Here is a 15,479-nt window from a genome sequence, read left to right as displayed (position 1 = left end):
CGTTAGAGGTGGAAGACTTGGAGATTTGGACCTGGGACTTGGAGCTGGTGAGACACATCTCTGGTGAAGCCAAGGTCACCACTCAGCCTCTCCTCTCTTCTCCTGCTGCCTCCGGGGCACCTAGGGCAAGCTCTTAGGATGGCCCAGCTAGACATGGGAGTGCGGGGAGAGGCCACAGCTGGAAGAGGCCTCACTAGCTCCCAGCTCCCGGCAAGTCCTGGCCTACCTCTCCCCGAGGTTCCCTGGGCTGGCCGGTGGAGGATGTGGCCCCCAGATGGAAGGAAGGTGGAGATGTCTGCCTTTCCCAGTCCCCACCACTGTTATCCAGGTGAAATGGGCTGGAAGCCTTCTCCAGGTATGAACCTTGAACAGCCCTGAGAAGGGAGTGGGGAGGTTGACTTTCCAGGGAGCCTCAGGCTCCAGCCTGTAGTTGAGGAGTGAACGGCTCTAAACCTCCTCCCTCAGAGGCAGTCTCTCCAGGGCCTCGGCCACAGACCCTGCCTGAGCTGGGAGGCCCCCAGAGCCCAGCAGGGGTGGCTTCCTCTCTCTCGAGTCAGCTCAGCTCAGCCCAGCCGCTGCTAAGTAGGAGCCCTCTTAGCACAGCCGAAGCCATGTTCCAGGCCCTCCTTCCCTCCTTCCCTCCATCTATTAATTCATTAATTAATGTGGTCATCCACTGAGCCCCTGAGAAGTGCCAGCCCATTCTGGGGCTTGGAATACAGCGAGAGACACAGAAGCCCTGTCCTTAAGCTTATGTCTCCAGCGGGGAAGAAAGAGATGTTTGTAAAAAGAAAAAGAATAAAAATACCACGTTAGGAAGTGAAGAGCTCTGGGGAAGAAACAACAGCAAGAATGAGAAGGTAGGGTGTGCATGGGTTGCAGGGCTCTGAGGGTTCAGCCTGGGAAGGAGGCAGCGTGGGAGACCCCAGGAGGAGCGGTGCGGGCTGACGGGGGCGGGGGGTGAGTCCCGAGGCCGCGGGGGAGACCAGGGGTGGCGGCGGCGGCAGGTGGGGCGTGCTGGGAGCGCAGTGGACGGGAAGGTCAGTGCGTGATGCGGGAGAGGCAGGAGGGGCTGCTCGCGGCTGCTTGGGTCAGCCTTGAAGAGTTGGGATGTGACCCAAAATTGAGCAGCTTTTCTCTTGGAGGCCTTCAGCTGCTGTCTGCGGGGGAGGGAGATGTGGGCAGGGGGGAAGCAGAGAAGGTGCTGAGAGGCTGTTGCAGGGGTACAGTCAAGGGGCAGGTGCCCTGGGGTTGGGTGGTGAGAGGCAGATGGAGTTTGGGAGGCAACAGCTGATAAGATCACTTGACAGACGGGTTAGCTTGGGATTGGTGACATTTTGGGTGTGAGAGATGTCAAGGACGGGCTCTTCGATTTTTGGCCTTGGCAGCTAGGTGGATGGCGGCAGCATTTACAGAGAAGGTCGTGAGAGAGTGAGGTGTTTGGGGGCAGAAATTGAGATTTTTGCTTTGAACATGTTCAGTTTGAGATGCTTTTGAGTGGGTCTGCAGCTCAGCAGAGAGGTTGGGCCGAAGAGCAAGTTGAGAGACCCTGGGGTGGGGAGGGCAGGCACTCACCCAGGGGAGGGCGGAGGCAGGGGTGGTGGAGGCAAGTTCCCGCCACTGCGTAGGGGAACCCCCAGGGGAGAGGAGGACCCAGCAGCGAAGACAGGGATGGGATGGCTGGAGTGGAACGAGGATAGCTAGCCATGCGAAGAGCGCAGGTTACGAACCCGGGCAGGTGGCAGCTTGGTCCCTGATGACTTCAGGGCGGTAGCGCTGGAGTGGGAGGGGTGAGGAGAGCGGGAGGTGCATGGGGAGACAGCTCTTGCGGGAGATGTGTGAAGGGCAGCAGAGCCGGGGTTGTGGTGAGGGTGCCAGGAGGTCCAGGGAGGAGACTGAGGGTCGGGGGGGTGGGGAGGTGCGGTTTCTCCTAGGGGGATGCCTCAGGAACGGGAACCGAATTCCAGGAACAGAGGTGAAGGAGTTGGCTACAGGCAGGAACAGCGTTGCAGAAGGGGGGGCGGGGGTAGCAGGCAGGGTGGGTGGTGGTTTGGTGTGGGGCAGGTGAGGTTGTGTTGTCTGCACCTACGTGCTCTAAGCAGGTCCGGGTCATGGCATCAGCTGAGAGCTGGCGTGGGGAGAGGACAGACCTGAGGGAAGAGAGGAAGATCCCAGACAGAGGCCATTGGTCCTTGCTGGCCCAGGTCCAGCTGCTTCCTGTTATTGGGGAGCAGCGTATCAGAATCCAACCCTGGGTCCCGAGAAAGGGGTCGGACCAGGCTTCACTCGACACCACCCTCCCCTGCTCTTCATCTAGAACCTCTCTCCTCGGCGTCCAGCCCCCTACGTATGAACATGAGGTGGCTCGGTCTCAGGCCTCGTGCTCGAAGCCGGCACCAACACCTTGGAGGGGAGCAGGTGTAGCTGCCCCAGAACTGCAGGGGGGCCTGTTGTGGGGGAGGTGTGTGGACCCCGAGCGTCTCCCCGGGCTGCTGTCGTGTTGGGGGCAGGCGAGGACTCTTGCAGCTCACACCTGGTGGGCCCCCAGCAGCCATTCTGAGTTGTTCTTTCGCATGTGGCTTTTGAAAACTCACAGGTCAAATGAAGTGGGGACCCACTGAGGTGCCCTGTGTGAATGGAGAGGCTGATCAGTACCTCTTGGTGCCAGTCCTGTTTCAATTGCCTTTTCTGCCACCCTGTCGCAAAGTCTAGACTTAGCATTTCCTTTCCTGGAGAGAGAAAATCCTCAGCTGATGGGAGACTCTGGAGGCCAAGAATGGGGGTGCAGGGAGAGTCCCCAGCCCCGCCCTCAATCTATGTCACCTTCGGTCATGGCGTTTCATGTCACTCTGCTTGACCTAGCGCGCTCACTGGCCAAGTGGGATCATAATCGGACTTCATAGGGTTGAGAAGATCCCGGCTCGGTCCTTGGCCCTGCCGACATTTAAGTCGTCCTCGGCGACTTGAATATCTCCCGTGTGCAGACGCCGTCCCGGACCCTGCAGACTCAGCAGGGATGGGAGCCCGGGATGTGGAGGCACGCCTGGCATGTGGGGAGTCTCACTGGTGGCTAAGAAAGTTCTCCTGGCCCTGCCCTCAGCCTCTCCTTGCTCTCTCTCCAGGGTTTAACTCCCTCGTGGGCGGCGTGATGGGCTTCTCCATTCTTCTGAGTGCGGAGGTGTTCAAACATAACGCGGCGGTCTGGTACCTGGATGGCAGCATAGGTGTGCTGATCGGCCTCACCATATTTGCCTACGGGGTCAAGTAAGTTCTCCTTTTGTCCTCGCTTCCCCAGGGGCCACGAGTGCTCCATTTGCCACTCCTGACCGTCACACTTTGCCCCTGTGACCCCTCTGAGCCCGGGTGAGGTCAGGGGACTGGAAACGCCCCCAGCAGGGGCCCAGTGTTTTTGAGGTGGGCAGTCTTTTACTCACTCTGTGGTCTTCCTTTTGTGCGTGAAGCTTTGTGCCCCTTCCTCTCTAACGAGGATCATAATGACACACTGGGGAGGCACGTTTGTGTGGTGTCCTCACAGGTCCAGCTCCTCCTGCCCAGCAGCACCAGTCTGCCAGACCCCACTTAGGGAGTTTTCTCCAAAAGGGACGAGTCACTGCAGAAGGGCCCCACTTGAGGCTCAACCCAGCCTGAGTCCTCTCACTGAAGCAGCGCTGTGCAATCACCAGCGTCCAGGCTGGGGTCGGCCTTCGAGATAGCCCTTTCGGAAAGGCACTGAGGTTTTAATCGTTAAAGCGCTCCCTGCCTCCCGAGAGGATAGCTATAGTAAGAAAGATGCACGATCAGGGGTGGCCAGGATGAGGGCAAAGGGGAACCCTCATACGTTGCTGGTGGGAATGTACAATGGGACGGCTGCTGTGGAGACCCCAGAGTAGCTCCTCACCGTGTTCAATGCTGGAGTTCCCACTTGACCCAGCAGGTGTCACTCCGGAGAAATGAAAACACACATCCACGTAATGACTCACGCACGAGTGATCACAGCAACATTACTGATGGTAGGCAAAAGGCAGACACAACCCAAATGTCTGTTAAATTGGTGAATGGAGCAATGTAGTAGAGCCGTAGAGTATTCCGCAGCCTTAAGAAGAATGAAGTATTGCCTCAGGCCACATGGATGAACCTCGAAAACACGGTACCAAATGAAAGCAGCGAGTCAGAAAAGGCCACACGTTAGGTGATTCCATATAGAGGAAATATCCAGAAGAGGCCAAAGCAGAGGCTAAAAGTACATCAGCAGGTTGCAGGGGAGGATGGGGAATGACTGCAGGTGGCCATGGGGTTTCTTTTTGGGGTGACAGAATGTTCTGGAATTAGGTGGTGGTTGTGGTTTGTACAACCTACGAATATACTAAAACGCACTAAATTGTTTACTTTAAAAGGTTGAATTTTATGGTATATATATATGGTAGTTTTTAGAAAGCCTTGTGCTTACTTCCCCAAGCGCTCAAGCCCCAGGGCTGTGGGGGGTCCACGTGGGGGTGACTTGTGTTTCCTTCCTGCAGACTCCTCATCGACATGGTGCCCAGGGTGAGGCAGACCCGCCACTATGAGATGTTTGAGTGACAGTGGCCAGTGGGGCCCGAGCCGGCTGCTGTGCATCCGCACGAACACCGTCAGGACCACGAGGTTTCCACACAGGCAGATGGTGCCAATATTTCACTGAACATCCAATTTCTTTTTTGGCAAGTTTGTGTTCATGGGAACAAGGTCTGCCCGGCAGGTCAGTCTGCACTCCTCCCCCCATCAACGCGCACAGGAGTGGGGACAGGTTTCCCCACCTCCAGCGAGAACTGACCTTTTCTGTTTCCTGCAGTAAAAAAGGTTCTTGTGGGTAAGATAAGATCTCTCCTTGGCAGAAAGTTCCTCTGTGGTGCTCTAAGCCTGAAATGGATAGCAACTGACCCGACCCACCTCCTCTGGACCCCCGGTGGCCCCCGCCACCTCCCGTTCCAGAGTCTCTTATCTCCTGGCAGATTTTAAGGGAAGACCGTACGTTTTGTCCCTCGCCCCTTGACATGCCCAGAACCATCAGTACAGATCACTTCCTAATTTCTATCAAGGTATTTCATTAGTTTCATACTGTTTTACTAATCCTGATTCTAAACAGATTTGTCCAAAAGGAGACCATTCTATTTTTAAAGTACTTAGTGACACACGTATGAGCTTTGCATGGTTGAACTGAGCACATGACCATTTCTTGTACATTCAGAAGCTGAACCTACATGTAAAAACAGGATCCATTTTTGAGAAATGTGAAACGACAGTTTATTTGTAATAAACAATTATATAATCTATCCGTATGTGCATAGGTCTCTGCTGTGTGAAGTGGTAATGGTGCATCCCAGTCTGCTAGAGATAGCTTGCCCCTTTGTAAGGAACGCGATGTCCCGTTTCTGTAACGCTAGGTGTAGGTTCTGTGCCTCTGGACCTGCTGCTCGTCCAGGCGACAGTGTCCGACCAATAAAGACCTTCACCTGTTTTGTATGGTACAGGGAGGTTATCTTGCGCGTTCTCACTGTCCTGGGCAGGTTTTCTGTTGTGTATGAAGGAGGCCGTGGATGGGGTCCCTTGGGCCTGGGGAGGCCCTGAAGGACTGTCCCGATGGGCGCTGCAGGCCCTGCGAGGGAGGGGGGCTGCACATTCATTTGGTGGTGCTTGGGACTGCAGGATGGTGCTCCTAGGGGGCGCTCTCTGGCTCGCTGAGGGGAGGTGGTTCATCACTGACCTTGATTCAATCTGACACGTCCCACGTGGCTTCCTCGGACAGCATTTTGAGGAGTGTTGCATGGGAATGTTTGTTAATAGGTCACATGAAAAAAAGGGTCGACTGTGTGAGCCGGTCTGGGAAATGCAAGATTCAATACATTTCTGTGTCTAGCACACGTGGAAACTTCGGGAGGGGAAGCTATGCTGTAGTAACCCCCCCCCCCCCCCCCCCCCCCCCCCCCGCCAAACGTAAGCACTCCAGTTTTTTCTGGCACTTTGTGGGATGTGTTCCACAGATGCATGATGGGAACTGCATGGCGTCTGCGTTCCAGGCAGTAGCCAGGAGTCCTGCTGGCTTCCGAGAGGCTGGCCATCGCTCTCCAGCATTCTCAGACAAGCCCTTGGGGTGGACATGGACGTGACCTTCCTTCTTTCCAGGGCATCTCCCTGCAACCCACCCCCCGCAAAAAAAAAAAAAAAAAGCCTACCAGTCCTCTTTGCCATTCCGTTCCCATGTAGGTGAATGCAGGACAGGGGGAGTGCTCTGGAATGGGTATCGGTGGATGCCACATAAGGGAAAGACCACTCGAGAGTAAAACCTTTCCCTCCCCACCCCTGACACGTACCTTCTCATCGGCGTTTTTCCGCAGGGGGGGGTCTGCGAATGGTGACCTGTCATCAGTGGGTGCCGGCACTGGGGGATGCCGCTGAGTTTGTTCCATAGGTGACCCTGCACCCAGCCCAGACCCCCAAAAACCACTGCCACCTGTCACACAACAAAAGTTTATTGAAAAATAAAGTTCTCCCTAGTTTTCTCTACAACATTGGAAAACAAAGCAGTGTTGTCTATGCAGGGACAGTACGTTTGGACGGCGACACCTTATTTGCAGAATCCTGCACTATGTGACCCCGGAAGTGAACAGTAGAAAACAGTTGTACCAGGAGCTGTCTGAAGACACACACGCAAACGGCCGTTAGCGTAAGGACATCAAGGCTGTGACAGCAACTACAGTAGGAAGGATGGCGCCCGCTCCTTTGGCGTCCCGGGAACACTCGGGCATGACAGCCAGCAAAATGCTTCCCAGGTCTGCTCCTTCTTGGCTTTGGCGGAGGTGTCGGGCCACGCTATGGTCCCGTCCGTCCTTCTGCTGTTCCAGCAAGGCTTTCGAGGCCTATGGCACTGCCCACCTGCCTGAGCACCTGCCCCGTCCCCCGACACGGCCCCCCCACCACAGGAGCACACGGCTGCCCTCTGCCATGCCTCACCAGCTGCCGGGGGGAGGTCCCCAAGGCGCCACAGAATCTGGGGTTAGAGGGAACGATGCTTTGAAGAAGGCGAATTCCAATCTTATACCCACAAACATATAAGACTGCTAATTGATTCCACTAAAGAAAGAATCCAAAGGAACTTAGAAAGACCCCGGACTCCAGCAAATTCCTCCATATTCCCAATGGCAGTCTATCCATATTAGTGCCAAGATAGAAGATAAAACTCTAAAACAGGGAAGAAAGAGGCTAAAACCCCAATAAAACAAAAAGCAAACTGATATTTAGGTGATTTGGGAAAACATCACTGAGAGCCTCTTGGGAGTGGTTCTGAAGAAACTCTGTATCCCCCCCAACCTCTGTGCCCACCATAGCTCCACCTGAGTGGTCAGATGGTCTTGGGGTCCCCAGGGTAGCCAAGCCAGCCTGGGGGAGGGGGGGGTCTTTTCGGGGAATGGGGCCAAAACAAACATGTGACCGCTAACCAGCCCAGGGTCTGATCCCTGTGGGTTGGAGTGTGGAGGGGCCGCCCCGGCCAGCAGGGAACAGCAAAGGGAGTTTTTGGGGGAATGACAAAGTTCAACTGGCCATTCCTTTCTCCTTAAACAAAACACAAAGTCTTTATTATTTCATTTCAGAGGAATATAGTTAACTTTGATTTAAGGGGTACAGTCTGTCAGAGAACTTATTTTAATTCTAGCTCAAAAAGCTCTACAAAGAAGAACCCTAGCATGGTCCAGAAGACATCAGTGGGGTGAGGTCCAGCATGTGGGTCACCCTTTTCATCTCCAGTTTACACGTTCTTACAGCCTAGTTCCATCTGGGGCTGAAGTCGGGGATATTTGCAAATCAGTCAGTGCATTCAGGGATACAGTAACATTTCGGCCAGCAAGATGGGCATGGCACTTGGACATCCTAAACCAGAAATTCCTACAACATTCCATCAACTTGGAGGAATATGTTCATGGAGGTATTACTTAGCTCTTTATTTCTCAAATTTTATGAAATGCTAATAACAATATTTAACATTTACGAGGGCTTACTATGTGCTAGACACGGCTAAACACTGAATCCTCACAAAAACCTTAAGTGCTAAGAAAAGCTAGGGTAATTTTTTTCTGCATCTGAGACTATACAACTAATTTGACCTTTTGCTAGAAAAACGTAAGTTTCCAGTTTTTGCTGAAGCCAACAAGAATGAAAGAACTCACCCTCAGCTTTAGGAAATCCCCACCTCACTAAAGAAGTCTGAATCTACTTCTGTCCATCCAGCTCTTCCCACGGAGATGCTCTGCAGCCCTACAGGGATGGATGGGATTAGAACGAAGCCAATGTGGAAATTAAAATACTTTAAAATAAATAAAGTAATCCAGGCTTGGGATGGTAACGCAACCGAGCCTGTCGTTAACAAAATATATATATTTTTTTAAATCAAGGATTTTGGGGGCATGAGAAAGGGTGGTACTTGTCCCAATTATATACACAGTCTAGGTAAACCACCTTGGAGAAATGGGATGGCCTGCTTTGGTCTCAAAAGCACAAACCCACCTGTACACAGCATACAGTTTTATCACCTTTACTAAAATAAACCCCATGTTCCCTAAGGAAACAACAGGGGTGCATAGTCTTTCCCCTTTACGGTAGTCAGATCAAGTGTTTTGAGGACTGGTCCTGTGCCCCAGGCCACACCTCACCGGGTGCCTGAGTTGCGGGGGGCACAGGCCTGTTGGCACGTTGGCGACCAGCAGTCCTCAGATCTGAAGACATGGAGCCGCCTGGGAGGAAGCCAGCCCTTCTCCTGGGGGTTCTCATGGCCTCACGGGGGTGTGCGAGCACATATGCTGTGGCCTAGGGGGCTGAGCATCCTCGGTGACACAAGGGTGTGTCCTACCTTCAAGCTGGAGGATCTGTGATCTTCCTTAAATGGTACCCAGATTCTAAAAATCAACCCCAAAGAAAAGTGAAAAGGCACATCAGAGAAACAATAAATATCAAAGAAACACTCTTAGTATTTCAAAACATGGAGCAAACACACACACAAAAAGCAAACTAAAGCAGTGACGAAAACTCAATCCAGGCAAAAATGCAAGTGTCTCCATTTGTACACGTGCAAATCAGATTACAGACGTGAAGTAAAGGAGGTTTTTACTGGCATTAAAAGAAGTGTGCTTCCCCTTTCGGGAGTCTTCACTCCTGAAAGTGTTTATGGTTCAAAGGAAAGCTTTCTCTCTTTTAATAAATTAGGTACATTTCCCTCATGTTTAGGAATTTAGGATCACGGCGGGGGCGGGGGGAGGGCCAAATTTTACTAAGGAAAAGAAAATGGACAAAAACAGACAGGCAAGGTATGCTTACGACACAAGACGACACAGATCCTGACTTAGGATCTCTGCCCTGTGTAAATCAGCAATTAAAAATTGGCTTAGGATTCTGCTCAGACTGGCAGCAGCAAAACCACCCAAGGCTCCCAGCTACACTCTGAGAGGCACAGCCCTCTCCCAGGGCAGCCAGCAACGTGCCCCTTCCACACAGGGCAGATGGAGGCCCTCCCCAATTTCCTCTGGGGGGCGCTGATCAGATGTGGGCTATGGTGTGGTGGCCTGGGGGCCGCTATACATCGGGTGTCACTGCCCCTGCTCATCATGCCCTGGACACCTGGAGTGCGGCTGTGCCCCAGAAGCAGCAGCTCCACCTGTGGAACTCCGGGTCCTTCTGCCACTACCGGACTGCGGGGGCAACACTGGGATCTTCAAGGGCGGGCGAGTGCTCTGCGGGACTGCTAGACCTGAGTCCAGATGCACAGGAGAGGAACAGCGAGGCAGAGAGGCCCTGAGCTCAGCAAACAGGACAGCCACAAACCATCCCTGCGGCTCCTGGAACACCAGGCCGGCGCAGCATCGTTCTCGGAACCGTGCTTTCCAGCTTCCTTGCTTTCTGAGTCCCTGGGCTTACTGAAACAGCTCTGCAAAATGGGTTAATTGGGCCAAGCTAGAGAAATCCGGTCTCAGCCCGCAGGCTCCCCCTGCTGGCCCAATGCCTGCATGACATCCTCTCCTCTGGAAGCTCCCACAAGAGCCCAGGAGAGGGCGGCCCTGGCCCAGGAATTGCAGCCCTGGGAGCTCAAGGGAATTCCCACAACCTAGGGAGGAACCCAGAGGCCCATTCATAGGGAAAAGCAGTTCCTAACAACACGGAAGGCAGTTTCTCCTGCAGCAGGAATTGCCCTTGCGATACCTGGAGGAACATTCATATAGACACACACACACACACACACCCCTCATTGCCAAGATCCCATTGGACTTCTATGCTGGGCCCAGGCAGAGGGTGCTCTCAGCTAGTTCCTGAGGGGCCCCTGCGCCCACGCTCAGGGCCCAGGTCTCCCTATCAGAACTCTCCATGTCACATGTGCTCAGGGACCACCTGAAGGGTGGGGGAGACCCTAGCTGCTGCTCCTCACTCCCTTCACTCTCTGGGATTAGAGGTGAAATTGAGCGCCACTGGGAATCTAAGAAAAAAAAAGGCTGGCTGTGTATTTGATCCTACTGACGCACAGGGAAGAATGGAGAGGTGGGCACCATCTAACTTCCCATACCTAAAGGCTCCACGGGCCCTGTGGTCTGCACGAGGCAGGATTCTGATTTAGTTCCCTTCCTGAAGGCCCACCCAGCCATGAGCCCTGCCGAACTGTTCTGCCGGGCCGAGGCTGGGCTGGGCTGGCTGGCCCGGAGGGCAGCCAGGGCACTGGGAAGCACAGAGCTGCAGCGGGGGAGCATGGTGCTAGGTGGCCAAGGCACTCAAAACCACCAGCGAGGGCTGGGTGGGTCACGCCACAGCTCATGACTGGCATGTTCTGCAGGAAGGAGAAGAGAGCTCACTGTCACCAGCCTGGAGCTGCCAGGGGCTTCACAGCACACACACACACTTCTAGCCAGGGCACTGAAGCAGGGCCGGGTGGCGGTGGGGAGCTCCCACCACGGCAGAGACTGGCAACTCCAGGGTTAGCGGGGGCATCCAGTGAGTCTGACTGGGCCAACCTGCCAACTCGGAATACCCCCTCAGAATATTCGAGCCTTGAGTAAGAGCCAGCATCAGACTCCAACCCTGTGCAAGACACACACCTACACACCCACACCCACAGGTGATCGGCCAGGACCACACACCACGTTCATCCTGGCCTGCCCCTGCTCCCCCCTGGCAACATCAGGGCCACTGAGAGCCTCATTTGTGGGACTTTGGTGACATCAGACATGAGAAGGAATAGAACACAAGCCCACCTGCCTGGAGCACAGCTCTGGTTCTTAGGGGCCAGCTTCGCGCCTGTCCACACCCCAGCTCGGATAACCCTTTTCAGGAGTAAACAAGCATGACCCATGTTTCTACTTTCCTCCTTCCAGTGGCACTGGAGGGAGGGTGGATTTACCACAAACTAGCAAATGTCAATTCCCCAATCCTGCATTTCTTTCTTAAAGCCATCCTCATCAGAAATTAGGGCCAAGGTGTGTGCGTGCGTGCATGTGATGGGGGGCGGGGGGGGAAGGGTCGAGGAAGGGAGCTCTCACTGCAAAGCGGCCCCATCTTTGGTCCCTGGCTGGGCTCTCAGGACAACACCACAGGCATGTCCCCCCATGCCCAGGGGGTGCCTGTCCTCTAGCTGCCATCTGTCAAGCACACACAAGATTTTCTTGTGTTCTGCCACCATCCACTTTGAGGAGCTGGGTCCCTGCGGCTGCCCTCAAGCGAGCCACCGGCCCCACAGTGCACCCTGTCTCCCTCCCGCTTCCTTCCGGAAGGAGACAGGAGTAATAATACAGTGAAGGTGGACAGTAAACAGTGGGAAATCAGAGAAGCAAGACGTGTGATCAATCCCTCTGGGCCCTCCCCTGTTCCCCCTCCCTCCCTCCCAAATAAATAAGTTAATGGGTTTAGGAATGTTCCCGTAGAAAGTTCTTTCTGACAAGCTCCATTCCTCCTCTGGTTCTGTTTTAAATGAATCTTGAGACTCTCTTTCTACCTTGGAGCAGCTGCAGTGACACAGTCTCCTCCAGAAATTAAACGAAGTTGTGCCAGGGAGAAGCCAGAAGGAGCAATACCAAATCGAAACCTTCCAGCATCAAGTTCAGGCTCCGGCGAGAGTCCCTGACGGATGTGGCGTCTGCCCCCGGCCCTGTCCCAGTGGGGCTGGAGCCACCGTTAGTCCCACAGAGTGAGTGTGGGGCCGGGCCAGGGGCTGCTATAGGCAGTCTTTACAGAGAGCCACCTGGCCCTTGATGAAGTCCCGGCAGGGGCAGATCCTCTGGTGCCGGGGGTGGGCGCCCGCACAGCTGAACAGCAGGAGGTCACCTTGAAACACACAGTGCCTGTTCTTGGGGTCGAAGGAGGGCACCAGGATGTCCTTGGCCAGCTCTGAGCTTTGGCAGATCACCTCGTACCTGAAGGGGAAGAGAAAGGCACGAGGGTTAGAGAGGCAGGGACAGTCCTTGTCACTGGCTCCTTGGGCCCCCCTCCTGAGGTGTGGGGTGCACGTTCGGTTCACCTGTCGTAAAAAGGAAATGGAAGCCTCCCTCTGACCTAGCAATTCCCCACCACCAGGAATCCGGGCTCGAGAAAGGTGTGTGTGTGTGGGAATGTGTGTTTGAGGCTGCCCACCGAAGCACTGTCTGTAAGGGAGAAAAAAATGGCAATAATCCGAATACTCACCAAGGGGGGAAGGGCTGAAGAGTTTGTAGCACATCTGTGCTTTTGGAGGTCTCTGCAGCCCTTGAGAGAGAATGAGGCAGAAATGCAAGAACCAGCGCGGAGAGCTGTCCTTGAGGAAGGCAAGCAGCGGAAGGAGATGCAGAGCGGGATCGACCTGTGTGCACGTGCGCCTCAGGACGAGCGGGCTACACCCCACAGTCTTAACGGTTACTCCAGAGGAGCGAGAACGGGGGCAAAGGCGTGTGTCATTTAAGTATTTTGAAAAATTCTGTTTAATATTTTTATTGGTGGTTTAAAAGGATTCACGTGACATGGCCTTAGTCTCTGGCCGGAAAGCCATCAGATGGTCTCCTGTGGGGGGGGGTGTCCCGGGCCATCATTTCCCTGGATTGCTGCAGTCACCTCGGTCCGTGGCCACAGTAGGCTCCCTCCTGCCCCCGGCCTGAGAGGCAAGCGCCTGAGGCTTCAGGACATGCAGGGCAGGACTGCAAACCGGGGCTCCGGCTCCTCCACCGTCTTCGCCCCACAGCTGAGACCCAAACCCTTGTGGCTTTGCCTCGTCAGGCTGGGGCCACTGCCCGCAGGGCCAGGGGGAGCCAGCAGTGCCGGCCTGTATCTCCTCTATCTCGGAGAAGAGCTGCATCCTTTCTCCTCTGGCCTGGGGGGCATTGGGCCCAGCCACCCCGTGGCCCCGAGAGCAAGGAGGTCTCAGCAGCTGTCTAGCACACAGTCCTAACGTGCCAGCCGGGGACCGGTTCAGAGCAGAGGGTGTGAGGGGCGCCGGGCGGCCCTGAGCTGGGGTCCTGACTTCATCTCCATGAGCCTCTCTCTGCTTCAGTTTCCTCTTCTGTAGAGTGGGGACAAATAAGCCTTAACTCACGGGGGAGCTGTGGAAATCAGTGCTCACAGAGCACTTGGCCGAGTATAGCTCTGGGTAAGTATTCGATAAATGGTAACTATCACCATTGCCACAGCCGTCGTCATCATCACTGCGGTCAGCCTGGCCCAGCGTCCCGTGTCCACGGGACGGGCTCTGCCGCCTCCCTCCCCTGCCCCGTGCTGTGGATGCACACACATGCCAACCAGCTCCACTTTGCTTTGTGCACAGAAATCTGCATTCTTGCTGACAGGGTGGGGACCCCGAGGGGAACTCAAGGTCTCCTGCTGCCTCTGGGACGCTTCCAAACGCTGGGGCGGCGGGGGGAAGCATCCTCCTCCCCGGTTCTCCTGCCCCCTCTTGTCTTCCTCCAGCCAACGAGCCGCCTGGCCCGCACCTGCCCTTGCCAACGGAACTGGACAATTCCCAGCACATCTGCTGGGGCTTCTCTGAGCCTGCCTGCCTGGCTCCTGGTGCTCGGGGGGTGGGGGTGGGGCAGCACCCCCTTGTAGGCTGCTCCTGCAGTCACCAGAGAGTTCTGCAACCTTTCTAAACGCCCTAACACCTCTGGTCGAGGTGTGCCGGCTGGGAGACGTAGCACCCAGACCTTGAAGGTCACGGACCATGAAAACAAGGGCAGGAAGTGCGGATTTATGGATTTCCTTAAAAAAAGAATGAGTCAAAGATTTGGGGCTACCAGGTCCTTCGCAGGATACCCCCACTGGCCTACCCCCATTAAGGGTCCTCCAGAACTCAGCTGTGCATTACAGGTTTCCATACAGAACAGAGCTTTAAAATATAGTTACGCTTAGGTTATTTCTTTGCTTAGGTGACTCAGAGCAGCTATGTCTTAACTCAAGCCAGCTCCCTTGTACTGCTAACCAGGGGTGTGGAGAGCTCTCCAACTCTCAGACCCCATGGCGGGGGTCTAACTGACAGGTGCCATGAAGAAACCCTCCTGCTTCTGCCCCTGGTCACCCAGCTCAGACCCCAGGCCCGTGCTCCTGGGAGTGCGCACACGTGTGCACGTGTCTGTGAATACATCTCAGCGGAGGCCGCCACGGAAGAAGTGTGCCCAGGGATGATGTCCGGAGACCTGCCACAAAGAGCTCAGGTAGCAGGTAGTCCCCAGCACGACACATGATCTGTCACGGGGCAGCTCCCCGAAGGTTCAGGTGACAGGGGGCTATGGGCACATACGGCTCCAGACACTTGTGGAGGCCATCCAACCGCCGGGCCCCCAGGGAGCACTCCCTTTGAGGAGTGTGCAGGTCCCTCAGCCCTGGGCAGTCAGACAGAGCACTCCACCACCCTCGGGCCAAAGTCAGAGAGGGGAGGTGATGTTCGTCAACTGCTGGAGTGCATCTGGAAGCCAGCCTCCTCACTCCCCACTGCTGGATCCCTGGCCTTTTCAGAGCCTATACGTTTTGCTTGTGCTTCCCTGTTCTGTGATATCTGTCTGCCTGTCTCACACAGACACAGACACACTCACTCCGCCGCACATACTCTCTCACTCCCGCTCAGAGACCCCTAGCACACGGCTGCTTCCTTTCTGTAGGGCCCCCTGGTGCTGACCTCTCCCCAGCCGGCCTCTTACAGGATGGGAGGGGGCTTCTGAGGCCCACTGGCCCTTGGTTTACATTATAGCTCTTGACCAAGAATAAAAAGGCGAAGCCCCACCTTCCCATGGGGCTGCCTATGTCTTGAGAGGATAGAAACAACTCATCCTTCCCGACAGACAGACCCAGGATGAAGGGATGCAAACAGGACCCCACCTACTGGTCTTACTCCTCCCCTCTTCCCTGCCCCTGAGCTCCTCCCCTCCCCCTCAGCTCCTGCCCTGCTTATTCCAACCCTGACTCCACCAAGTCCCCCAAACTCACTCGTGACTTCTCTGACTCAGGTGCCAGAGTGCTCG

General features: G+C 55.1%; 2 protein-coding genes across 9 annotated transcripts in view; one reads left to right on the top strand and one right to left on the bottom strand.

The window, feature by feature from the left end:
* TMEM163 (transmembrane protein 163) overlaps positions 1-5,504 on the top strand; it is a 220,790-nt gene extending 215,286 nt beyond the window's left edge. Inside the window, exons 7-8 of the mRNA XM_036106950.2 lie at positions 3,123-3,264; positions 4,518-5,504. Of these exons, the coding sequence (XP_035962843.1) occupies positions 3,123-3,264; positions 4,518-4,578 (203 nt within the window). The 3' untranslated portion in view covers positions 4,579-5,504. The remainder of the gene's footprint in view (positions 1-3,122; positions 3,265-4,517) is intronic.
* Positions 5,505-6,490: 986 nt separating this feature from the next.
* Positions 6,491-15,479, bottom strand: part of MGAT5 (alpha-1,6-mannosylglycoprotein 6-beta-N-acetylglucosaminyltransferase) — a 557,249-nt gene continuing 548,260 nt past the window's right edge. For all 8 annotated transcript variants that reach the window (XM_078070704.1, XM_078070706.1, XM_036106945.2 and 5 more), the window contains one exon: positions 6,491-12,416. In XM_078070704.1, coding sequence (XP_077926830.1) covers positions 12,218-12,416 — 199 coding nt within the window. In that variant the 3' untranslated portion in view covers positions 6,491-12,217. The remainder of the gene's footprint in view (positions 12,417-15,479) is intronic.

The sequence above is a fragment of the Halichoerus grypus genome, chromosome 4, assembly GCF_964656455.1.
Source record: "Halichoerus grypus chromosome 4, mHalGry1.hap1.1, whole genome shotgun sequence".
Lineage (NCBI taxonomy): Eukaryota > Metazoa > Chordata > Mammalia > Carnivora > Phocidae > Halichoerus > Halichoerus grypus.
This window is presented reverse-complemented; position numbering and strand designations above follow the sequence as displayed.